We start from the raw sequence: 27,410 nt of genomic DNA, 5'->3' as shown, positions 1-27,410 counted from the left end.
GTATACGACACTGTTAGTGCTATGCATGCGTAATTTCAACTCTCTGTCGTTCTTCGGCTCCACTCGATGGTTATAAGACTTTAAAACGAAAATATGTTCATTTTAATTCACACTTTTTTTTGTTTCTTTCTGTGGTTTAGTCGACTTGACCCCCCTAATAGAATTATTTTTTGTTTCGTTGACTGTCCGTCGGGTCATCAAGAATCCAAGTAATGTACAAAGGATAACCGACAGTATTGTAATGAACTAACACGAAAACTGTTCCAGATAAGTAAACGTTCTGACTGCAGAAATGCTACATTCAAGGAACGAAAAAAAAATGCAGACTGGGATCATATTGACCACAGCGGTCCTCAGTGCGAAAACTATGCATAAATTTTGATGTGCTGTAAATATAAAACTGAACAAAGGTTCCCTGTATTAAACTTACTTAGAGGGCGAAAGTAACATGGTTTAGAAATAATAGTTTTGAAAACTAGGAATATTTGTTTCCAGTTGCTTACAGGATTATATTGACTTCAGTGGTACTAGGGAGGTTAAAAGTGTATGTATTTTTTCATTGAATAAATGCCGTTAATAACTGAAATTCAAAAGTCAGTGTCTGTTAATCGGAAAATCATGGCATCAAATGGAATTAAAAATTATTGAGCAACGTGTGTAACTACCCGACACCTTATATACGAGGTCATAGGTCATCTTCCATTTAATCCCGATTTGGCCTCATCCGCCCTTCATCGGGTTCCAAACTCGAAGGAAACTTTCGAGAATTTCACTTTGATAGTGATGAAGCAGTTGAAAATTGTTCAAACGGCTCTAAACACTATGGGACGTAACATCTGAGGTTATCAGCCCCCTAGAAGCGGCGAAAGTACAAGTAAGATTGCAGCCTTTTCAGCTAAGTCAGACATTCTACACTGACGATATCAAGAAACTGTTATCTCGTTGGTATAAACAAGGTGCCTATGATCAGAAATAAACATATACACGTAAATAATAAGGGTGTAGATGTTAATTAAAATTTATTTTAATTAAAAAGATTTTTAAGTTTCCACATACAATAATTCGGAGACATTACTTTTCGGCACGCCCTTGTATTTAAGTATCAATCAAGAAGGGCTAGTAACTGAGACGGTACATGATCACTTTTACCACATCGACAATCTTAACCCGCATCTTGGAGTGATATTTCACAGTTCACTTTGCCTTATTACTTGCAATAAAACCAGACACTATAGTCAGATATGCCACAGTTTCCTCTGGATTACGGATGTTTCAGGTATTAACCAGGCGAGGCAAGGACAAGCCAGGGCGTCAGTCATAAGTCTTACCTGTGGCCGCCGGTGTCCTCGTGGCAGTCAATGTGTTAAGGCTGGAATTGAGTATTGGGATTATAGGAGGTCAGCGTGAATGAAGGATGAATTGGATTTGATGTTATTAATAATAAGCCACAGTTTGACAGTAATCATGTCAACCTATAGATAGAGAATATCTTCTGCAGTTTGAATATAACAGTTGACGTCATGAAACTACACTTTTAATGCGTCAGTATACAACTGTTACAGAAAGAAGCGAAAGATGTTGAGTAAACTAGCTAAGCTCTGATGCTCTTGTAGTTTCTTGGCTCCTCTGGAAACAGCAGATGTCTTCAGTCAGCAGGACAGCCATTTAGTCCTCACTCACTCGCAGACGAATCAGTCTCTTCAAGCTGAACCCACATAGTTGCAATACTCCTAGTGCCTGGGACAATCTGACAGGTGTGGTTCACACTGGCTCCTTGGTCTCACCACGTAAACTGCAAAGAATGGAAATATTTATCATTAACAGTAGCATGTATGAAAATACCGCAGCACGTTTAAATTTACTATTCATACGACAACGGAAAGTCTTCCCCTTTTCTTACATAGCATGAATTTCACTTTCAGCACTGTGAGAAGATTATGTTATGGTCGTATATCAGTGATAAAATGTGGTTCCTCCTGTATTTTTCTCAGTCCTACATTTTACAAATACATGCTTAATAGGCGGTGAATGTTATTACGAGTGCCGTAATAATGGCGCAACCGCCGTAACCGTTGACCAGTGTGCAATGTTACCTCATTCCTGTCCTTACTTGCACGATAGCAGAAAGTTGGAAGATGGACAACGGAAGTGCACATGACGCCTGGCTCATTTCGCGAGTTTGAGGATGTCACTAGAACCAAGTTCCTCTAGGAGGGTAACGCTCCTGGCGTGCGAAGCATTCAATAAGCAACACATGTATCCTGTAACATGCCAAACGACGATAACCACAGGTACATCAGTTTCGTATGCTGGGAACTGATCTGGCGATCCCTGAGTTTGTGATTTGGGGAGTGGTGAGCACTGCCGGTCGCCGGCAACCGTATATTCAAAACACTTACTGAAGAAACAGCCTCGGCGGCAAAGTTGTGAGCCCAGTATTATATATTTGAATATTATTGTTTAGCGTGAAATTATTGTTTTGCTTATTTATTTGCTTATGAGTAAGATCGGTTTTCACACCAAGGATACCATTAATTTCATGTAAGTTATCTTGCTTTGAGCTCAGTAGCACATTTAACTTCTCACTTCACATTCCCAGGTTTGTATTTAATATAACACACACACAAGTAAAGACTATCCACTTGCCACCTCCACCCCACCCACGCTATTAATCTCTCTGCACCAAATTTCTTCTTAGAAGCGTTCAATATGAATCCAACAATCCGAGATCGATAGGCTCCAATGACACCATAAACTATTGAAATGGAAGCTTCTGCATCATTTTAGTGCTTCCTCCTCCATTCCACGCGTATTTAGATACTCAGGAGATATCAGGAATGATCATTAGGGAACATGAGCTAAACAGGTATTAAGTTCCTTTCCGAATGAAACTGTCAAAGGTGAACTTAATAACTGGCGCTACCTCAGACTCTCATTAAAAATAAAACTTCGATTCTGTTTTAAGACAGTGTCCGGTTAAAAAGTACAGGGTGATTCAAAAAGAATACCACAACTTTAAAAATGTGTATTTAATGAAAGAAACATAATATAACCTTCTGTTATACATCATTACAAAGAGTATTTAAAAAAATTTTTTTTCACTCAAAAACAAGTTCAGAGATGTTCAATATGGCCGCCTCCAGACACACGAGCAATAACAACCCGATACTCCAACTCGTTCCACACTCTCTATAGCATATCAGGGGTAACAGTTTAGATAGCTGCTGTTATTTCTCGTTTCAAATCATCAATGATGGCTGGGAGAGGTGGCCGAAACACCATATCCTTAACATACCCCCATAAGAAAAAATCGCAGGGGGTAAGATCAGGGCTCCTTGGAGGCTAGTGATGAAGTCCAGAACTTTTCCCTTTGCACAAACACCAATTCTCTGTAAACTGTTTATACCAACGTATAATACACCACCTATCAGGAGGTTTAACACCATACTTCGTTCTAAATGCACGCTGAACAACTGTCGTCGATTCACTTCTGCCGTACTCAATAACACAAAAAGCTTTCTGTTGAGCGGTCGCCATCTTAGCATCAACTGACGCTGACGACTAGTCAACAGTACCTCAAGCGAAGAAATGTACAACTTAATGAAACTTTATAGCTCCCTCAATTTGCCGACAGATAGTGCTTAGCTCTGCCTTTTGTCGTTACAGAGTTTTAAATTCCTAAAGTTGTGGTATTCTTTTTGAATCACCCTGTATATCTACTCCAACTGCGTACCATGTTAGCAGATGTCAGGTGTATTCAGATTACCAGCAGTGGCAAGAGACACGACCATGCAAATTCTTACGATACTATCAGCATTTCGTTCTGTTTCAGGGTGACAGCTCCTCTACGTTTTCTGCTCAGTGATTCTTTATCGCCTCTTGCAGTACTAAAAACTTTTGAACCTGTTAACCCATAAACCATTTATATAAATGATTATTGAAGTGTTGGAATAGATGAGCTATCGCTTGGCTGAAATAACACTGTGCGATCACTGGCAATGAAGCTGTCGACCGCTTAGCCTAAGAGACTGCGTGACGGAAATTTCCACCTGGACTGCAATCTCCAATACGGATTACCGACATGTAATTACATTCAGTGGTGAGCTTGCCTTCAGTGAATGCCAGACTGTCTCATAACCGCTGCCACTCTACTTGACTCATCTGAAAACTTCTACGCTACTGCACATTTTCAAGCACGATAACGTTTATGTACAATTTGTACGGTGCCATAGTACTTCTTTTTACGATTTCGTCATCCATTGTTGTATTTGATCACGAAAGGTACCTGCTCAGTGCCCTCAATACGTTGCAATTGTCTGTCCAGTGTTCTAAGTGTGTAGCTGTGAGTGCTTTACGACGGAGCTTACTGAGATCGATAAGCAAATAAGCTGAAGTGTTCTGGTATTTCAAGAAGCGTCGCATTGAATATTAATACCAATTACAGAGAAAGCATAATCTGTTAGGGTCTTGCTTATAAAAATAACTCTCAGTTGAGAGTTCTCATACTGCTATCCGTTTTTGATCATGTAGGTTTTACTCGCTTTGCATATCGCTAAAAATGGTAGTAGTTTTTTCCTCAGTTACACAGCTGCCTTATGTTAAGGGGAAGCTGGCGCAGAACTGCCAGATTCGTGACATCAGAGACATATCATTAAGGGCAGATTCTTCTATTTTGAGGGAACAGTGCCATCCCAAAGGGACAATGGCGACCTCCTAGGGGAATGGTAGCTACTTACGGCAATGGTACTCACTTAGCACTTAGTCAAGGGTGATGATACATTATGTCCCATGTGTGTCTGTGAGTATTGACCAAAAACGAGACAGGAAATAGTTGAACTTTGTCGCAAAAAGATGTGAGAGGCGACAGTCAATAGTGAGATGAGTGTGAACTTATACATGCGTGAGGTGAATTTAATGATGTAAATTAAATGACGAGACAGTAAAGAGAGTAATTTAATGAGAAATTTGTTACAATTTCAGGAAAAATTGATCGCTAATGACGTGAGTACTTAAGGCGTAGGTATTATATTTGACACATGAAATACACAGGTGTGTGTGTGTGTGTGTGTGTGTGTGTGTGTGTGTGTGTGTGTGTGTGTGTGTATGTTTTTATGCTAAGAGTTTCCATCGTTTCTTAACTCACATGAGCAGCAATTAACTGACCCACTTGAAAATTTCAAAGATTCTGTGAGGTTTGTGGCCCTCGTATTCTAGTCAAAGTAATAATGTGCGTCCATAATGAGCCTATGTGGCTGTCACAGTGTATGTTGCTTGACTTTGTGTGCTGCAAGTCAAAATCCGACTCCTTCCATCGGTGGTTGAAACAGTAATATCGGGATATGGGCGTGGGGATCCAGGGGTTCTCGAGATGGGTGCTAGTCAACATCGCCAGCCATCGGTTGCTGTAATTTGTGTGCTCAACCAGTACTATTGGGCTGCAAAGGAGACACATTTTATGACACAGGAGATGGAGATATTCGCTTAACGGCGTGTATTGTGAGGTACGCACAAGCTATTTTAAACAAAATAAGGGATAACTTCTGAAGGCTTGTACGTGTGAATGCTGAAGCGAAACAGTTGACCTCTGGAGAACATGTTGTACGCCAATTCTTCAGTAGCAAATCGGGATTCTCTTCTGGTGTGTTTTATCGAACTAACGGTACCCGCTATAATAAAACCCACTTCGTTTCTGAATCTAGCAATTCTCACTGTGGGCTGTGTCTGCCGGAAGGGACAAAAATACTAAAATGAAAGAGCGGAGGTAGAACGTTCGCCCGATCAAGCATCTCTGAGAGAAAGTATAAGGAAACGTCAATTAATACAGAAAATTTTTAAAGTAACATAATAATAATTTTATAATGTGTCAGTGATCTGTGTACGTAAAGGTTTTAATAGTTCGGATAGGACACTTATATGCGTTAAACGCCTAAGAAAGATACTCTTCCCGTCGTCATGTAAATGGCGCACCAAGTGCCAAACATAAGAAGAAGTACGAAAAATTGAGAAAATCCAATATAGGCGACCTGCACTAAATTAAATTCATGATTCAAGTAAAAATGTGGCGGCATGTTGAGATACAATGAACATAGAGATAGAAAAATTGCAGAGAAATGACTATTAGGCAGGTTTGCGCCTTGTAATGGTAGAAGTTGATCGAGTTCTGGAGAAAATAGCCAGAGACCACATTAGAAAATGCGCCAGTGTGTGGTTGGACGGGCACTTTTCCAATAGATCTTGCTCTATTAGACGGCCTCACACACTCTTCTAGCTGCTGATATTACAGGGCACTCTCTTAAAATTCTCCTCTGTGTCCGTAGTACTTTGTCACTAGAAAGACATAGTCTCGTTGAAAACAAGGAAGACATCTTTATGGAAGGCACTAACAGCGCATTTGAGCTCTTTAAAACAGACATCAGCTGTATTATGCTGTTACATTGCATGTAATAATCGAAACCTTTGGCGTCGGTGTTAGCCTATCGTTCAATTACATTACATGGCCTCAGAATCAGACGGGGTGATTTTTTCCACCGTGTACAAACTCTAGGGATTGATCGATAAGAGGATACGGACCAAAAACGTCTAATTAATTTATTTCCGGTAATGCATGGTTCTCATGCTAAAGACCATTAATTCAATCGTACATTCTTACAGAGACTGCTGTACCACCTAGTGACAGTTACAGTAAGCACGGTTTCCTCCTAGAGGGCGGCATTGTTCCTCATACGTCATGTCTTAGCACACTCTCCTGTCATAGTAATTGGTAATTCTGAGCGCGATGCACTTCTGTTGCTTACTCACCTTTTTGTGGACATGATACAGCGTTGTACATAATGGCTCCGTATTCGAATCTAGAGCTTGCCGACAAAATGGTTCAAATGGCTCTCAGCACTATGGGACTTAACTTCTGAGGTCATCATTCACCTAGAACTTAGAAATACTTAAACCTAACTTACCTAAGGACATCACACACATCCATGTCCGAGGCAGGATTCGAACCTGTGACCGAGGCCTGCCCGTTCACCTGATATTAACCCGTGCGATTTCTGTTTATTGGACCATCTGAAAAGTATCGTGTATGCAGAGCCCATTCCAGTCGTGGAGATACTAGAGCAGAGTATTCATGCTGCCTTTGACACTGTTCGGAAGCAGTCTGGCTGATGTCAACGTGTGAGACATAACATGCTACGACACGTACATGCATGCGTTAATGGCACATGAAAACAATCTTCAGCAATACTGTAACAGTGGCTGCATGGTACAGCGCGTATTAGACTGCAGTTTCTGTAACAATATATAAATAAACTGTCATCAGCAAGGAAACCACTACCAGGCAAAAGTTCATTAGACCTTCTTTGTTCCGTATCCGCCCATCGATCAAATTGTAGAGTTCGACCACGATGGAAAAAATCACCCCGTGGACACACCACATGAATCCGGTACCTTCATCCATGACTGAGAATGCCAAGGGTGAAGAGAGCAAGATGACCAAAATGTCAATTGTTCTGACAGAGACCAAAAGTTTGTAGTAGTGAGTCTTTTCATTTTCCCCAACTCTAGAGGATTCATATTGAGCCAGTGTTGCGCTGTACGATCCCTGCCGAAGTTAATGGACTTCACCTCTGTGCTAGAAACGTGGCAATCTTCTGTTTGTTAATCGGCCAAATATTATTGCACCTCGGACTGGGGGCATTTCCGTCGGCTAATCGTCAGTTTTTTTCGTGATACTTCGCGAGAACACGATGAACAGCTTGATAGTATAAGCATAGCTGCCCTGAAAGCTTCGACTGAAGAAGCGTTTTCCTTAACCACTGTACTTGATGACTGCAGTGTCTCAGCCTGCTTCCAATAGCGGCCACGAGAAGCAAAACGCAATAATATCGTAATTGTGTATTAACAAACTTACTATGAATGTAGATTTTACAGCTTGTTTTGTAGACATGTTAATTGCTGCTACAACTACATCATTAACGTTAAGGCGACGGTGAATCTGCACAGTTGCACACTTACACTTTATTTTTGTTTGTCTCCATCTGTTCTTCGACGCTTTTACAGAAAAGTTTCAGAATTATTTAGCAAGTTGCTGGTATTATTAAGACTATTGGGATGGTTTAAATACACGACACAACTTTGAAGGACTGTACACTTGAGCTAAAGCTTTCTTCTAAACTTACTACAACAGATGAATCTGAAAGCCATTACAAGGATATACTTAAATTTTTTACCTTTTATGTAAAAGTTGCGCTTGTGCCAACTAGTACGAAGTATGAAGACTAGTATGAAGTATGAACTAGTATGAAGACTATGAACTAGTATGAAGACTACGTTATTTCCCTCTCCTTCTTTCTCGATATTTTGGTCTGGCGTAAGTAGCGTGCTTTTACGACATTCTTTATTCAACCTTCACTGGCTCCTAAATAACACGTGAGGCATGTTGCTATTTAGAAACGCCTCAGATTTGGGTAATTTATGCACGGCTTATACGGTTGATTACTAGTACAGTGTATCATCGTCTATAGGTAGCATACATTTCGGTCTGATGGTAGATTGTAGGTGTCTGTCACTAGGAAAGTGAATGAGTGTGTGCACTAATTTAATGTCAACATGATCATTCCGACAAGGTGTAATCCAGTACGTTCACTTACCATTCCCCAATTCATCTAATTCTTCGTCTCTACGTCAACGCATCGCTAAATTTAAAACTTATTGTAAGCCTGTTTCTACTTGTTCCTAAGCGTGTGACGGGTATTGTTTATATACACTAATTGCGTTGTTGGCCTTCTACAGGGTACGACGAAAAGGGTGCCTTGCCTACAACCTTCGAGTGTTTAACTTAGTATAGGTTTGTGTTCAATGCTGCAAACACATTCACTGTGGAAATTAACCAAACGTTATTACCACGTCACTCGTAGCAACTTCCGTCGCCTGTTAAAATATCTCTTTTCTTAAATTTTGAAACTTGACGTCGCGTTACACAACATACCACTCATAAAAGAATTGCATAAGATTTAAATAATGCAGCAGATTTAAGGGGAACGCAGATTACTCCAAAAAGTGATTTAAATACGCGCAGCACTTTTCTGTGAATGGTTTTGGTGGAGATTCATGAGGAGTTGCACTTTCATGAAGTGGAGATTCTTGCGTTGCGCACTGTAACGTAAGGGCAGCCACTCTTCCTTGATGATTTGATTTCACTCATATTTTCACATTCACTGTGGAACCCTTCGCGAAATGTTATACTCAACAATCTGATTTTAACTTGTCCATTTTGAATAGAGAACACCATGTTGTTTGATGTAATTTACCTTTCCGTAGCTGGTGGTAGCAAGAATAGAGCTTCAACACATTAACATACAAGTAGAAGTTGTTGTCTGACTCTACACAAATGGTATCGTCATCTCCCGTGTACGATGACTTCGCCAAAAATGTTCTCTCCGCTGTGATGTTGCTGGTGGTTAGATTGTCACTCGAAATGGTGACGGTGGTAGACTCTTCTGGTTGCCCGTGGACCTCCGCCACTGCTACCAGCGCTGTAAAAATCGATGAACATAATTACAGGCCGCTATTTCGTCAAATGACTGTTAGTGCAACTCTACCACTTAGCACTGAAACACTACAGTATGCTATGTACGTACCAGCTGCTAGCATAACAATACTGAGGTGTAGTGCAACTCTACTGACACGTAGCACGAACTCTGCCACTTGCTAACATATCTCCACTGTGTGGTAAAGATACTGATGTTGTCTGGTAGTGTGAGTCTGAGAATGATGGTCTTTAAGACATACATGAAAACCACCCTACTACAATCAGGGAAGTTACAGTATGAGAATAACGGATCTTTTTTCCAATTATATAGAATATCTGAAGACGTACTGTACCGCAACACGAAGAGCATGCAGGCTTTAGTGCAAATAATACAGACTTAGCTATGAAAAGAATTACAGAGCCAGGCTAACTGAAGTAGTGAATAATAAAATCAATTGACTGCCTTGGTGAGACTTCTTTTGCCCAGTGAATTGTTTTCAAGGAGCAGGATATCATTGAAAGTACGTATAATAAAATCTGTTACCTGCTTCATTTCTAGTATTTTCGTTCGTCTAATTCATTCGCAGTGTCACATAGCGCATATGCTGGCGAGCTTCTCAGCCACCCAAAGTCATTTTATCCTGGGAGTTGAACGCTTTGACTTGGCTGAGAGGCCGACACTTGTACATGCGACTAAGCCACATTCGGTAGCCACTTGGCTGCCGGCAAGCTAGCGGCTAGTGACAGGATATCGGTGGTTTTCTTCCATGCGTGGAACGGGTGAGCTGAGAGCTAAATTATGCGGAAGGCAGGCGATATTACCTGTAAAATCACTATCTCTATGTATCTTTAACACTGAAGAAAAATTATAATGTTTTACATATTTTCATTTATGTAAACCTGCCAGATCACCATATTCTCCGCACCTACACCATGCATGACTGCAGGATGACGTTCTCCATGCCTTACCTTCGGTAAACTGGTGACATATGTAACATGAATCGCACACTGATCGTGTATATGTGATCTTGTAAACCAGACCACATCTCTCACAACTGTATAATGTAAGTAGTCATTAGGTGCAGGATTTCTTTCGGGCGGAAGGGGAACTTGTTGTGACATCACAGCTACGACGCTTAGACCTATTGTGATATTGTTGACTTCGACAGTTAGTTCCACTGAATTTGTGATGTGAATGAGTTTGCCTTATTGGATCTACAATTTTAGGTTATGATGTCATAGTGTTGGCCATACTGGACTTCATGTATCTGAGGGAACCAGGAGGATAACTACACTTGACTTTGATTGACTGTAGATGGACAGGGAAGGGGAATGCAATCATGGGATCGTAAAATGTCCGATAAGAGTCAAATAATCCTTGCCCAGAGGTGTAGCGTGGTATGACTCAGAGGAGAGGGTGAGAAGCTCTTTGAGCATCTATTGCTGAGGTGACAAGTGGTGAAGGGGAGCTCACTAATCATCCCTTTCTTCTGGGTGACGGGTGGGGCAGTGCGTCTAAAATGATATGGTCCCCGATGCTGACGACGTAGATGATGTGAAAAGTGGGATATAACTGGTACTGTATCACAACTAATTTGTAATTATCATTATTATTAATATTATCACATCTACTCGTGATTACATGAATTCTGATATGTTGAACTCTGTAGTGAACTATAATTATATACGAACTGAGGAGTATTTTGTGTTTAATCGATGACAGGAGACTATGTGTTCCACTGACCATCGCCTTTTAGTAAATAAATGGGAAATTACGAACTCTAAAGTACAGAACCATGCAAACTTTAGGGGATTGGATAATGTTTGTAATTTGGTTTCATGGTTAAGCACTACTTGAAGGATCCCCGTATAGCTATTTAACTGACCGAATAAATTATCATTTAGTTGTAGTGTAAGCGTTTTTAAGTTTGCTACATCAGTTATTCAGGACACTAACGTTCTTTCACCATGTTTAAATAATTATTTTAATACATGTTGTATTTGTTTTAAATTCACGTTACTCAGTGATGCATAGGTAAATTTGGCAAATATATTTTTTATAGAGCTTAGCTAACGGTAAAAAAAAATGAAGGATGTACGACTCGACCCTAGAATATCGACCCAATATTGCAACCTTGTTCACTGTCTAATCGAATCTCATGGATTATTTTAATTACAGGGAATTAGAACCATTACATCGGAGCATATTCTGGGTGATCAAAAAGTCAGTATAAATTTTAAAACTGAATAAATCACGGAATAATGTGGATAGAGAGGTACAAATTGACACACATGCTTGGAATGACATGGGGTTTTATTAGAACCACAAAAAAAGTTCAAAAAATGTCCGACAGATGGCGCTTCATCTGATCAGAATAGCAATATTTACCGTAAAAAAGTAAGACAAAGCAAAGATGATGTTCTCTACAGGAAATGCTCTATATGTCCACCATAACTCCTCAACAATAGCTGTAGTCGAGGAATAATGTTTTGAACAGCACTGTAAAGCATGTCCGCAGTTATCGTGAGGCAATGGCGTCGGATGTTGTCTTTCAGCATCCCTAGAGATGCCGGTCGATCACGATACACTTGCAACTTCAGGTAACCCCAAAGCCAATAATCGCACGGACTGAGGTCTGGGGACTTGGGAGGTCAAGCATGACGAAAGTGGCGGCTGAGCACACGAGCATCACCAAACGACACGCGCAAGATATCTCTAGCAATATGAGGTGTCTTTTTTTTTTGTTCTAATTAAACCTCATGTCATTCCAAGCACGTGTATCAATTTTTACCTCTCTATCTACATTATTCGGTGGTTTACTAAGTTTTCAAATTTATACTGACTTTTTGATCACCCGGTACGTCACTCTAGTCGTCATTAACTTGACCTGTCATACAATAGTGGCGTGCACCACAGAGTCCCCATGGCCAAGGCGAATCTCGCAGATGAAATCCGTTCGACGAAAGTAGAATACTCTTGTCACTGCGACTGGGAGTGTGAATCTCGAGCGAATTATCGCCTGCATCGCCTGAACCTGCAACAAACGACACTTCCTCACCAGTAGAGAAAATCTTTCGTAAGCTTCTTGGCTGAATTCAAATGCTGGAACTGGAAATCACCCCCCAAATGCTCGGTATTGGAAGTCCGTCCGCCCGCCCAACATCTCGTCTGGTAATTGGTAATGCTGTATATGACAAAAATGGATCACTACTTGAACAGTCTGCAATTCCCTGAAATTAAAAAAGAGAGCATCAACAGCGACAAGCACGGTTTGATCATGTCGGAAAAGTTTTCGATATTAACTTCCTGGGTAAATAAGCAAATACAGTAGCCTCTCCAGTTCTTGTTGGATTGTTGTTATCTCACCGTTAAATGGAAAATATTTGCTCTTGCCTCACTTGTGTTTTTGAAGGGGTTCCCTTCTAGCAAGGCAAATGCTGGAGATGCAAATTGTCTCCTAGAAATATGTAGTTGCGACTGTCTCTTCCCCACTAAAACCTAGCCAGATATTTGGCTGAAAAAGTTAGGCTCTTCTTTGGTTCTGACAGCAAACAGACCGCTCTCTCCTTTCTAGTAGAGAATGAAAGTGTTGAAAAATCTGTAAGCCCTTCTCCTTATGATCATGTAACTGGTATTTGACTGAAAAGAACTAATACCTCTAATTGGATGACTCTGTAACAGTTTTCCCTCCTCGTCAAGGTAAACAACGGAACCTATTGTAACACAGTTCCTGTAACGTCCTCTGAAAATCACTTGTGTGAAAAGATTTATAGGTACCGTTATCGTTTGTTGGGTTTTCTGTTATATTTCTTACTATAGTTAGGGGCAAAGTAGTAACAGCCTTGCGTGGATAGCCTCACTTGTTTGTTATGATCTTCCACATATTATACGATGGGGACAGAGTTATTTCACTACCTAGGTTAAGTTGATGATACTAGTACATACGCGATTCCATCACATTAATGTGACCGCCGCCGTTGGTCGGTGTCAACGTCTGATAACCACCCACAGACGGTAGGGCTCAGTATTAGCCGTGGAGGCTCTATAAAGTGTGCCAGGGAGACGCGGAGGATAGTGGATGTGAACGACAGCTATGGAGATGTGTATGGGTGAACAGACATGCAACTGTTGAGCAACTGACCGCTCAGATGAACCAAGGGGCTACCAACAGTGTCTGCTCAACGATGTTCCAGTGAAAGTTGCTATGTATCATCGTCCTCAGTAGGTGCCTAATTCCTGCGCTCACGAAGGCATCGGCGACGAAGGCTTGAATTTGCGCTCCAGCACCGTAACTTGACCTACTTTGAGCGGCCGTTTCAGATGAATGACGTTTTATGTTCCATCGGTTATATGGCGGTCGGCGTGCACGGCGTGGGACGTCTCAAGGCCAACACCCTGCTACGAGAGTGAGGGAGCGTTATGGTCTGGGAAATGTATTCTCATGGGTGATTTCGTCATTCTGGAAGGAATAATTATCAACACCAGCATGTTTTGTTGCTTGGCGACCACGTCCACCCCTCCACACATTTTATTCCTCTTTGGCATCATAGCGTCTACCAAAAAGGCAATGCAACCTTTCACGGTTGGATCTGTAGCTTGTTCTTGATACGACTGGACATGAATCCTCGTGTTTTCTGCGATGAGAACTTAATATGGTAGCTTTAGGGCTCATGTACTTCTCTTTATACACTGTGATCAAGAAATGTGTTCCGTGTAAATGCAGCTTGATTTTATTTCTCAACTGTTTCTTTCAGTACTTGTTGTCAATTAAATTACGTTCTGTAAATAATATAAGAGTTTTTTCATTGTGCTCGCTTTCTACCACAGCGTCTATTATGTGGTCTGCATTTGCCTTTGTAATTGTTACATGATTCTCCTTAGTCCTTTCGTTTATGCTACTTATTGTTTATCATAGTTTTGTATGGTCCTACCTGCGGTTATCTCCGCCTTTCTTTAATGCTTTTGGAAGCACTTTATTTAGTGACTTGAAATGCATCATTCATTGCGGTTCATTATTGCAGTACCTATTACGTTTCTAAGTGACTCTTATAGTTTTTAAAAAACATCTGAAACATAACACATAAAAAAATTTGTCAATCAACACACCAAAACATTTCGTAGTGGCAAAGAAGAACTCGAAGTCTTATGTTACGATTTAAGTTACACAAACACTGTGAATGCAGAGTTAGGTACGTGTCAATCTCTGGATTTTGAAAGTGACATGATATGCATAAGAAGGTATTCCGAAAACATTATCTTAGGACCGCAGACCATACATTCGAAAATTATTTGATTGCAATGAAGACATAAAAAGACGACCGCATGGGAAAAGCCACAGAATAACACACACGAAGACAGATGATCTAAAACTTACGTTCCTTCCTACAACAGCCTAAGGCGGAAAAAAATCCCGAAATATGTAGTGCTACGTCAGCAAAACGTAGTTGGTGTAGTAACTTTATTGATAGTAATTAAAGCGGGATTACTCTTTTTACCATTTCTACAAGAGGTGTAGCGTGCGCGTCCCAGTGTGTACCACTCAGCGTAATATTTACATACTTCTCAAGTGTAAAAGAATTGCAACGCCGTTCACTAACTATCAAAATTCATATAGCTATTAAATGGTTGAGTCATGCGATTAAAACAGTTGCTACAGGCAGGATTTGCGTGAGACTGTTCTGGACGACGTTTCTGAGAAATACCTCCAGCAGTTTAGTTAACAGAAGCGATTCATAGGGAAATTCTATCATGATCTGGTAACAGACCTAAAGTTCGCGAATCGGTTAACATGGAAGAGAAGATCAGTGAACATACGGCTGTTACAAATTCAATGAAAACTGGTGTCAAAAGACCGTTACTGGAGCAATAATATCAGGAAATAAACTGCAGAGTATTTCGGCTGTCAAGATCGAATATTCAGCTTCACTATTTACAAAGATGTGAGACACAAAATGGTCAACCGTACAACCATTGGAAAAGGTACCGTAGAACTGTACGTGCCGAGTAAGGTTTCAGTGAAATGCAAAGACCCGTCATGGTTCGAGTGATATGTTACTAAGTTTCTGTCAATACAATAAGAGCTTCGATACACATTTATGTGACTTCGGTGCCTTGTTAAAAAACAAGAGCTGAAAGGAGCCATGAGATTACAGTCACTAGCCGATCTTACCAAAAATCTTAACAATTATTGGTACAGTATATAAATCTATAACACTTATTCAGTCACTCATTCACCGTACTGGCACCATCAAGACAGATCATGGAGAGAAGGTCAATTACTGATATAGATTTTGAGAAACTGTTTCACCACGGAAGGATGTTTCGCTCAGTTGCTTCAGAATACCCAGCTGGTCGACGTTGATGTAACTGACAGAACAATATAAACTAAAATTATTCAGTAGTGGAAAGGTATCCGTATCTGAGAGATGTCGATAAGTTCCTGTATTTCTCTCCTACTAGCAGCAGTTAATGGTAGGTCAAAGGAGCGACGAAGCATTCAAAACGATTTGAAATAGCACACATGATTGAAAGCCTGCTCGTTGACTTTGCAGAATAAATGAACCCCCTTTATACACACGGATGATGACATTTTTAAAGGAGGAACGTCTCATCCACTAAAAACCAAATGGATTCTGCAAACAGAAATCTTGCGATACTCATCAGCTCTGAATCATAGTGTGCCCAATGTAGCCCACATCGATGCCTTGTTCCATGAATTATTCCGAACGTAATTCGATACGGTTCCGAAATGGCATTTAGCGGATAATTTACGAGAATACTGTGCATAGGACCAGATTTATGATTTTATTCACTAATTCACTGCCGATATAACTCAACACATCTCTGTCAATAAAACAAAGTTTATAGTCGGAAAGATAACTTCAAGGGAACCACAGCGAGCTGTGATATGTCTGTATCTGTTCACAATATACACGATGTAAAATTAGGATTCCATACTCTGGGAGGTGATAGTTTGCATGAAAACGTAAGCAAAATGTCCGGAAGACATGGGCTCTAAGAAGTATACTTTCAGCTCGACCACTTCTTGACACTATAAGCCGTATACACATTTTAGGGTAGGTGCATCAGCGAGAAAATGGAAGCCTACTATTTCACAAGGGAAATACCAAACTTCATTTTGATCGCCTCCTTTATAGATGGGACACTAATGCAGGTCGTACGTAATACCTTGACAAAGTACAACACATTGCCTCACGTACTTGGCAGCCACTTTATTTCATGACTTGAAAAACCATTTCTGAAACAATATGCGTTTATGTATTTTCTCATAAATCAGATGGTATGGAAATGTAATACATGTTGGAAGAATAAATAAGAAATAATTATGTCAAGTCGTTGTAGTATATACTCTGGCAATGTCAGGGATATTATATTTGCACGGAACAAGGCATACATATCATGAAACAATAATGTCGTTGGATGAGAGAGCCGGCAGAGATTACTTGTGAAGCATCTGTCCTGTGTTGCAGACGCATGTGTTGGCGCACAAATGCCAAATGGATATTGTGGTGTAAATGGCGTTATAATAAGTGGGAAGACAAAATAAAAGTGAGCGAGCACATATACAAGCATAGTACATGGACGCAAGAGGGCTTTTAGGATTAATGAAGAGAGTCGTGTGGCCCACGTTTATCCAAGCTCATCGCTAATCAAGAAGAGCCTACCGTCAATACTGATATTTATTATAAGAATTACATCGTGCCACAAGCAGCTCATAGCAAATTAAGATCTGGACAGTATTTGTATTGTAGTGTGATAGGCATGCCATTGTAATAGTAGTTTTCTTGGAACATTAGACTGGTCTAGTCAAAGCAAACCCTATTGATCCAACCCATTAACCATCAATGTCGTCCTATCCCCTCACCGTAATTTCCGAGAAAGTCATAAGCGAAAAATATAGTGAAAAGAAAAAAGAATCCGTTAAATTAACAACTCATTTTCAATGAAGTAATATTGTAATAGAAAGCTGTAGTAACTATAGTTGTTCATATAATGCAGCACTGCTATGATAACGCAGACACTCAGTTCAAACTAAGCGTGATACAAGTGCAATACATGTTTCGGTGACAAAAGTATGCTTGCCTGGCCATCTTGCAGCCAATGTAATTTTATGATTTTATTTGGTTTTCTCTAATGACGTAACTCTTCGTAACATCAGTATTCACAAATAGTTGTTGCTTTGAAAGAAAGTTTCTATGGCATTATTGTAACAGTAACTGATAACAATAATAACCACTTCTGGTCACCACATTTTCAGATAGACAGCATTACCGTGACACAGTATAGTTCTATGAAGTGTTGCAAGTCCTAATTAAACTTACTATTAAAATTATTGCGCCACAAATGAACGGCTTTAGTGTTCACTTTACGGGTATTTTCTACATCTAAGTTCGCGCAAGTGTATTTTGTTTATTTGCCGCTTTAACTTTCATGTCGAGTATTTGTGTGAATTCAGTGACATTAGCTATTTACCAAATGTAACTTTCCCTCCTTTTGGAGTAGGTGAAACTTTTCTTCTGATTTCTACATTCATTCAAACAATTCTGGGATACATAATTCCTGATAACTACAGTAAGACTATAACTTTTCGCCATTATTTTCCATTTCTATCGTCATTGGACACAGTAAACGTTAGTCCGGTAACAATTGGTTTGTAACTGTCTAAATTCTATTGGTATGCGTTATCGGTATGCATTGGTGTTCGTATTAGATGTCTTGTTTCTGTTAATTGTGGAACAGCAGTTTTACACATAGATGAGTATATGTCAGTTGTGTGTTGTTACTCAACAACAATGTATGGTGGTCCCATTTGTTTACCCAAATGTTTACTGCATTCTGTGAATGATGCGATTCAACAAACAGCTTACAGTAGACGAGATAAGCTTCAGAATAGCGGAGATGAACAAGTGTTCATTCCTAATGAGGTATGCATTTTAGATAGTTACTGTATCTTTTCCTTTCTTTGTTTCGAACCATACAATAGTTTCTCAAAACATGGAACACTTTCTTTAACACTCTGTATATAGATGATCTTGTGATGACGACGGAAGGTCCATAAGATATATCGCGGACGACACTGTTGTCTGTAGCGAGGTTGCTACGTCAGAAGACTGCAGGAAATTGGAAATCTGCAGAGGATCGTTGATGGGTGGGGGTGCTGGAAGTCTACCCTGAACGTAATTAATTATAAAGCACTGCGCTTAAACACGTGAGGAAACCCACAACAGTCAAGTTAAACTATTGGCGAAGATTCACTGGAACGAGGAAATACCAAGGATTAATTGTCCGAAGCGATAAGTGGAACAACTGCACAAAACAGACTGCAGGATAAGCAGTTGCATGTCTTGAGATTTATTGGAAAGTTCTTAAGGAATAAAATTCGTCAATGAAAGAGATGGCTAACATTCTGTAGATTCCTGTGTACTGCTCGCCCGTCTTGAATCTGTAGGACAGACTGAGAAGATAGAGAAAATACAATGAAGAGTGATCCTTTTGTTCAGTGAGTGTGAGAGTTTTACGAAGGTGCTGGACGAGATCAGCCTGCTTATCGTCAAATCAATATTTAGCGACAGTAACAAAATTGCTACGGCTGTGCCTAACACTGATATATCTTTTTATTGAAGTTGGTGAATTATAGACCATTTACAACCTAAGTCGAGGGTAAAATCTTTGTCTTTTTATCTCCCAGAACTTCTTCGTGCATTCGATGATGAGCTGCCTCTGTTTATTTGACATGATCTGCATCTACATCTACATCTACATTGATACTCCGCAAGCCACCCAACGGTGTGTGGCGGAGGGCACTTTACGTGCCACTGTCATTACCTCCCTTTCCTGTTCCAGTCGCGTATGGTTCGCGGGAAGAACGACTGTCTGAAAGCCTCCGTGGGCGCTCTAATCTCTCTAATTTTACATTCGTGATCTCCTCGGGAGGTATAAGTAGGGGGAAGCATTATATTCGATACCTCATCCAGAAACGCACCCTCTCGAAACCTGGCGAGCAAGCTACACCGCGATGCAGAGCGCCTCTCTTGCAGAGTCTGCCACTTGAGTTTATTAAACATCTCCGTAACGCTATCACGGTTACCAAATAACCCTGTGACGAAACGCGCCGCTCTTCTTTGGATCTTCTCTATCTCCTCCGTCAGACCGATCTGGTACGGATCCCACACTGATGAGCAACACTCAAGTATAGGTCGAACGAGTGTTTTGTAAGCCACCTCCTTTGTTGATGGACTACATTTTCTAAGCACTCTCCCAATGAATGTCAACCTGGTACCCGCCTTACCAACAATTAATTTTATATGATCATTCCACTTCATATCGTTCCGCACGCATACTCCCAGATATTTTACAGAAGTAACTGCTACCAGTGTTTGTTCCGCTGTCATATAATCATACAATAAAGGATCCTTCTTTCTATGTATTCGCAATTCATTACATTTGTCTATGTTAAGGGTCAGTTGCCACTCCCTGCACCAAGTGCCTATCCGCTGCAGATCTTCCTGCATTTCGCTACAATTTTCTAATGCTGCAACGTCTCTGTATACTACAGCATCATCCGCGAAAAGCCGCATGGAACTTCCGACACTATCTACTAGGTCACTTATATATATTGTGAAAAGCAATGGTCCCATAACACTCCCCTGTGGCACGCCAGAGGTTACTTTAACGTCTGTAGACGTCTCTCCATTGATAACAACATGCTGTGTTCTGTTTGCTAAAAACTCTTCAATCCAGCCACACAGCTGGTCTGATATTCCATAGGCTCTTACTTTGTTTATCAGGCGACAGTGCGGAACTGTATCGAACGCCTTCTGGAAGTCAAGAAAAATAGCATCTACCTGGGAGCCTGTATCTAATATTTTCTGGGTCTCATGAACAAATAAAGCGAGTTGGGTCTCACACGATCGCTGTTTCCGGAATCCATGTTGATTCCTACGTAGTAGATTCTGGGTTTCCAAAAACGACATGATACTCGAGCAAAAAACATGTTCTAAAATTCTACAACAGATCGACGTCAGAGATATAGGTCTATAGTTTTGCGCATCTGCTCGACGACCCTTCTTGAAGACTGGGACTACCTGTGCTCTTTTCCAATCATTTGGAACCCTCCGTTCCTCTAGAGACTTGCGGTACACGGCTGTTAGAAGGGGGGCAAGTTCTTTTGCGTACTCTGTGTAGAATCGAATTGGTATCCCATCAGGTCCAGTGGACTTTCCTCTATTGAGTGATTCCAGTTGCTTTTCTTATTCCTTGGACCCTTATTTCGATGTCAGCCATTTTTTCGTTTGTGCGAGGATTTAGAGAAGGAACTGCAGTGCGGTCTTCCTCTGTGAAACAGCTTTGAAAAAAGGTGTTTAGTATTTCAGCTTTACGCGTGTCATCCTCTGTTTCAATGCCATCATCATCCCGTAGTGTCTGGATATGCTGTTTCGAGCCACTTACTGATTTAACGTAAGACCAGAACTTCCTAGGATTTTCTGTCAAGTCGGTACATAAAATTTTACTTTCGAATTCAATGAACGCTTCACGCATAGCCCTCCTTACGCTAACTTTGACATCGTTTAGCTTCTGTTTGTCTGAGAGGTTTTGGCTGCGTTTAAACTTGGAGTGGAGCTCTCTTTGCTTTCGCAGTAGTTTCCTAACTTTGTTGTTGTACCACGGTGGGTTTTTCCCGTTCCTCACAGTTTTACTCGGCACGTACCTGTCTAAAACGCATTTTACGATTGCCTTGAACTTTTCCCATAAACACTCAACATTGTCAGTGTCGGAACAGAAATTTTCGTTTTGATCTGTTAGGTAGTCTGAAATCTGCCTTCTATTACTCTTGCTAAACAGATAAACCTTCCTCCCTTTTTTTATATTCCTATTAACTTCCATATTCAGGGATGCTGCAACGGCCTTATGATCACTGATTCCCTGTTCTGTACATACAGAGTCGAAAAGTTCGGGTCTGTTTGTTATCAGTAGGTCCAAGATGTTATCTCCACGAGTCGGTTCTCTGTTTAATTGCTGGAGGTAATTTTCGGATAGTGCACTCAGTATAATGTCACTCGATGCTCTGTCCCTACCACCCGTCCTAAACATCTGAGTGTCCCAGTCTATATCTGTAAAATTGAAATCTCCACCTAAGACTATAACATGCTGAGAAAATTTATGTGAAATGTATTCCAAATTTTCTCTCAGTTGTTCTGCCACTAAAGCTGCTGAGTCGGGAGGTCGGTAAAAGGAGCCAATTACTAACCTAGTTCGGTTGTTTAGTGTAACCTCCACCCATAATAATTCACAGGAACTATCCACTTCTACTTCACTACAGGATAAACTACTACTAACAGCGACGAACACTCCACCACCGGTTGCATGCACTCTATCCTTTCTAAACACCGTCTGTACCTTTGTAAAAATTTCGGCAGAATTTATCTCTGGCTTAAGCCAGCTTTCTGTACCTATAACGATTTCAGCTTCGGTGCTTTCTATCAGCGCGTGAAGTTCCGGTACTTTACCAACGCAGCTTCGACAGTTGACAATTACAATACCGATTGCTGCTTGGTCCCCGCATGTCCTGACTTTGCCCCGCACCCGTTGAGACTGTAGCCCTTTCTGTACTTGCCCAAGGCCATCTAACCTAAAAAACCGCCCAGCCCACGCCACACAACCCCTGCTACCCGTGTAGCCGCTTGTTGCGTGTAGTGGACTCCTGACCTATCCAGCGGAACCCGAAACCCCACCACCCTATGGCGCAAGTCGAGGAATCTGCAGCCCACACGGTCGCAGAACCGTCTCAGCCTCTGATTCAGACCCTCCACTCGGCTCTGTACCAAAGGTCCGCAGTCAGTCCTGTCCTGATCCTTTGAGGAAGTGAATTTCGTCGTTGGACAGGATATTTTGCAGTATTGATTAGGAGTCTGGATCTTTCCGTAGTCTGGTAACTTCTAGAGACTTTTCTTGTCTCCTCCAACCATCTAGTGGCGTCTTTTAACTTGTAAGTGAAATAAAAGCCTTTTTCGCTATCGTATTTTCATTCATTCTCTAAATATGATCGCAAGACTTTAATCTCCTTCTTATTGTATGTGTGAATGTTTCTATGTTTCTGTATTCATCTTATCGTCTTCATCCGGTTGTTATCCTTGTTCTTGCGTGTTCCTAAAAGATTTCTGTGTGTTCATATCCGGAATTCAGATTCGTAAAGTTTTTACAGTATAATTGATGTAGCGTAGCTTTTAATTTTTGCCTGGAATGATACTGATCTTTTATTATACCAGATTTGGGTGAATGTACGCTAACTCCATTTTCTTTAATCTTTCTTTACCTTTTGTCTTACCGACCCATTCGATAGTGTCCATTCTCACAAATACTGAAACATATCAGCTACTTTGATGTTTCCGTGTTTTGCTTGTAGTTATTTTTCTACGCCGTGTCTATATTCAATGTATTCGGTTTTCTGATACAATATTATCTATCAGGTATAATCTGCAATTTTGTGAAGTGTTTCCCTCATTATCTTTGCATCTGTTTTCTCCTTTGAAACATCGTCAGCAAAAGGGAGATATTTAATCTCAAAACTTTCTCTGCCATGTCCTAGATGGACTCCTTCCATGTTTTTCTCTTGCCGTTCTTTATCCCACTCCCTGATACCTTGTCTAAGACCAGAATGAAGTCAATCTGTGAGAACCCATCGTCTTGCCGGACTCCTGTGTTAATTCTACAAATTTAACTTCCTAAGATGTGTCTGTGTGTGTCTGTCTGTCTGAGTAACTGTTTGGGCCGCCCGCTGTGGCCGAGCGGTTCTAGGCGCTTCAGTCCGGAACCACGCGGCTGCTACGTTCGCAGGTTTGAATCCCGCCTCGGGAATGGATGTGTGTGCGGTCCTTAGGTTAGTTAGGTTTACGTAGTTCGAAGTCTAGGAGACTGATGACCTCAGATGTTAAGTCCCATAGTGGTTACAAGGGAACCTCCCAATCGCACCCCCTGCAGATTTAGATATAAGTTGGCACAGTGGATAGGCCTTGAAAAACTGAACACAGATCAATCGAGAAAACAGGAAGAAGTTGTGTGGAAGTACGAAAAAAGTAAGCAAAATATACAAACTGAGTAGTCCATGCACAAGATAGGCAACATCAAGGATAATCTGTGCTCAGGGGCGCCGTGGTCCCGTGGTTAGCGTGAGCAGCTGAGGGATGAGAGGTCCTTGGTTCAAGTCTTCCCTCCAGTGAAAAGTGTACTTTCTTTATTTTCGCAAAGTTATCATCTGTCCGTTCGTTCATTGACGTCTCTGTTCACTGTAATAAGTTTAGTTTCTGTGTTTTGCAACCGCACCGCAAAACCCCGCGAATAGTAGACGAAAGGACGTGCCTCCCAAATGGGAACCGATAACATTAGATCGCAAGGTCATAGGTCAACCGATTCCTCCACAGGAAAACACGTTTGATATATTCTATACGACACTTGTGACAGCATGTGCGTCACATGACAGGAATATGTTGTCGACCCACCTAACTTGTACACTTGGCGAATGAGTAAAAAGATTCTTCTACCTTGCCCGATTTAGGTTTTCTTGTGGATGTGATAATCACTCTCAAAAAAGTGATGAAAACATAAGAGTGTCACATAAACTGCAACAAATGAATGCATCAGTTTCACAGTTTTCCCTGTGCTCTGTCAAAACATATGTTTTTAAAGTTTTTAAATTTTTCAGTGTGTAGACCGTCACATCCTGCATATGTCCAAGCAAATCTGAACATGTCCTGGAATTTTGGAGACGGACGGACGGACAGAAAATTGTCTGAAAATAAAAAATTAAACTCTTCACTCGAGGGAAGACTGGAACCAAGGACCACTCATTCCGCAGCTACTCACGCTAACCGCAGGACCACGGCGCTCCTCAGCTCGCACTATCCTTGATGTTGCCCATCTTGGGCATGGACAACTCAGATGGTATATTTTGCTATTTTTTTCATAGTTCCACACAACTTCTTCCTGTTATCTCGATAGATCTGTGTTCAGTTTTTCATGGTCTATCCACGGTGGTGGGGGGGGGGGGGGGGGTGCGATGGGGAGGTTCCTTTGTTAGAGCCATTTTTTAATTGTCTGGTGGTTTTGCCGATATCATCATCTTCCATTGTTAGGAACATTGTCTGTGCCCCCAAGAATTACGCCTTGCCCTGGAGTGGGGCTCATCATTCAATGCTCCAGACTACAAATGCAGTACAGTCCAATTCTAATAGCTGGTCGCTTGGTAATAGGATAGAGGCACCCGAACTCGTCAGCAACGTGGGAGCTGAGGTGAAGATAGTCAGCGGTTTCTGGGGCGAATGAAGATGTTGTTCTCAAGGGCAAAAAAAAAGGCTGACGTGTCATTTTCACCGACAGTGACACCTCAACGTTAGTAAAACTGGAGAGGACGTACCTCAGTACGACGGATCTAGCGGAAAAAATTCACGTCGTGCTTGACTTGGAACAAGCGGCAACGTAGTCAGCGACTCTCTACATGCTGACGACGGCTGCAAAAATGAGCAGCGTCTGTTACCAAAGTGGTCGGCTATGAAAGACGTCTGTTGCCCTGTTGGGAGGCCTGTTAAGAACCATCTGGCTGATCTAAGAAAAATGTAGCATCCTGCGGAGGGGCTAACACAACTTACTAACTTACTTTCAACAAAGAAATTATGTGAAACACTGAACGGAAAAATACTCCATTAGGTAAATAATATATAATCACTAGAAACGGGGCATCAGGTTTTGCAGAGCCTAGAACATCATGCAAGGAAGAGTCTGGGCTTACTGGAACTTCTCATTTACAGTGTAAGATAAAACATTGTGATAAAATATGGTGCCTTTAGTTTTCAAAAATTGGTTCAAATTCCTCTACGCACTATGGGATTTAACATCTGAGGTCTTCAGTGCCCTAGACTTAGAACTACTTAAACCTAACTAACCTAAAGACATCACACACATTCATGCCCGAGGCAGGATTCAACCCTGCGACCGTAGCAGCCACGTGGTTCCAGACAGTTTCGTTTTCCACAACTGCTTTCTGCTTACCAGTTTTTAAGGCAAGGTGCTAGTTCTTCCAGAAAGCGAATTTTTTATGTCAGTAGTATATTATCTACAGGTATTATTTGTTACAAACTACTAATCCCTCAGCATACAATAAGAGATTACTACTCACATTGTCTAATAGTCGTAGTTATATTCCACATTCACGGCTCAGTCATTCCACTGGTTTGACATTCTTCATCCCTTCCTAACTTACGTTACCCTCTTCTTTTGCGAACTTGTAAAATCCACCATCCTTTGTAGTATGTTTCGCATTATTTTCATCTGCAAGTGGCACTACAAATCTTCGCTTCGATTGCTCACCAGAATTCCCAGTTTGCTTCTCATGGGTATATAAGAACTAGTCAGCGAACATTAACACTTGTAACTGCTTGGGTCTTACTCTCAACCACTGAAATTTTTCAAATGGACAATACGAACACCGTTCGTCACGTATCTGTGAACTACCATCGTTCGCGAGCGCAAGGAAATGAAAAATCTTCCTAGAGCACTCTCAACACACTAAGCTGTTTTGCATTCTGACCTTTACTTCGTGAATTGCGGCAATTAACTGTTCTTTGACGACCGTAGAAGTTTTTTCAAGTGGATTAATACACCTTAAATTATGTAAAATGTAGGTAAGGGAAAAGAGGTTTACTTTGAACGAAAGTTTATAAATTCTGCCGATACTTACCAGCAACAAGCAACAGAGCAGCCTTCATTGTACTCGACAAGAGCTATAACTGCTCTCTGCGTTATATTTTCATTTATATATGTTTAAGCACCCGATGGCATCATCGATTGTTATCGTAAGTTCCCTTCTGATTTTCCGTTCCATGAACTGTGGTTGCAGCAACTAGCAGCACATTGACTTTCCTTGTACTTGAAAGGGTCTGTTATCGTTCGCTGCGTCAAAGTTATCACCACTACATTAACAGCGGTCAAAAACACTGATGACCATACTGGTCGTGTTTTTGCTCTTTTTCCTTTCTTTTGACTTGTGTATCGCTGTAGTAGAGACGAGCAAACGAAAAGGCATGTGTCCACGGAAATCAACTGCCACGGCTCAGCAACGCGACTGAATTGATATTTCATACACGTGTTAAGGGCTGCACTCGTCATATCCGCAGTGAGAAGAGAAATTTTTGCTAAAGTGAGTTTCTGGAAATTGCTAATAATGCTGTTTAATATTAATAAAACTCAATTATAAATTTTTTATTGTTTGTAGACGCAAGGTTCCGTTTTGTGCTGCATTTATAATTGTTTCGCGTTCTACACGTTTAAGTCGTGTATAATATAGACATATATCGCACTGGACTAAATTTAGGATCGTACTATCGTTCGTTAAAAAATAATTCTGCTTGTAAAGGGTAACAAACCCACGCCTACTGTAGACACTAGCCGTCATATGAAAGACCAGCCGAGCATCATTTGTTAGAATTGAGTCCAGCTACACAATGCAAAACAGAAATTGTAGATATCTTCTGTAACTCTAGAGAAAGAGCACGTAATGACGCTTAGGAGAGACATCCGGTATAACGTATGGAATACCGCGTCGGTCGTGCGCCATAATAAGTAATAATTTAACAGAATACCATGTTGTGAGTGGGAAAATAAGAAAACCTTAACCTAGCGGAGCAAATTTTGTAATGTAGAAAAAGACTGTAGCACATAAAAAGTGGATAAGAACTAAGGAAGTATTTTAAACATAAAATATCCAACTGGCTAGAAGAGTAATTGTGTAATTTGTTTTCGAATTACAACCCTGTCCGCTATCAATTACATAGAGCGGAAGCCACACAAGGAACGGCTTTCAGATATAGTGCCGAT

The 27,410-nt window shown here is 40.9% G+C and overlaps 1 protein-coding gene across 1 annotated transcript; it reads right to left on the bottom strand.

The window, feature by feature from the left end:
- Positions 1–994: 994 nt before the first annotated feature.
- On the bottom strand, positions 995–26,430 carry LOC124596311. The gene is made up of 3 exons (XM_047135413.1): positions 26,275–26,430; positions 9,303–9,527; positions 995–1,792 (listed from the first exon to the last, which is right to left on the bottom strand). Exons 1-3 carry the CDS (start codon positions 26,300–26,302, stop codon positions 1,731–1,733), a joined length of 315 nt encoding a protein of 104 aa, XP_046991369.1. The 5' UTR covers positions 26,303–26,430; the 3' UTR covers positions 995–1,730.
- Positions 26,431–27,410: the final 980 nt, after the last annotated feature.

This window comes from Schistocerca americana, chromosome 2, assembly GCF_021461395.2.
Source record: "Schistocerca americana isolate TAMUIC-IGC-003095 chromosome 2, iqSchAmer2.1, whole genome shotgun sequence".
In the NCBI taxonomy this organism is placed as follows: domain Eukaryota; kingdom Metazoa; phylum Arthropoda; class Insecta; order Orthoptera; family Acrididae; genus Schistocerca; species Schistocerca americana.
Note: the sequence above shows the minus strand (reverse complement) of the source record. Positions and strands in the feature narration are given on the sequence as shown.

Coding starts and splice junctions, on each gene's coding strand:
- LOC124596311 (XM_047135413.1), bottom strand. CDS start 26,302: ATGAAGGCTGCTCTGTTGCTTGTTGCTG. Junction 9,528..26,274: donor TGCTCTGTTGCTTGTTGCTG/GTAAGTATCGGC, acceptor CGATTTTTACAG/CGCTGGTAGCAGTGGCGGAG. Junction 1,793..9,302: donor CTACCACCAGCTACGGAAAG/GTAAATTACATC, acceptor CATTCTTTGCAG/TTTACGTGGTGAGACCAAGG.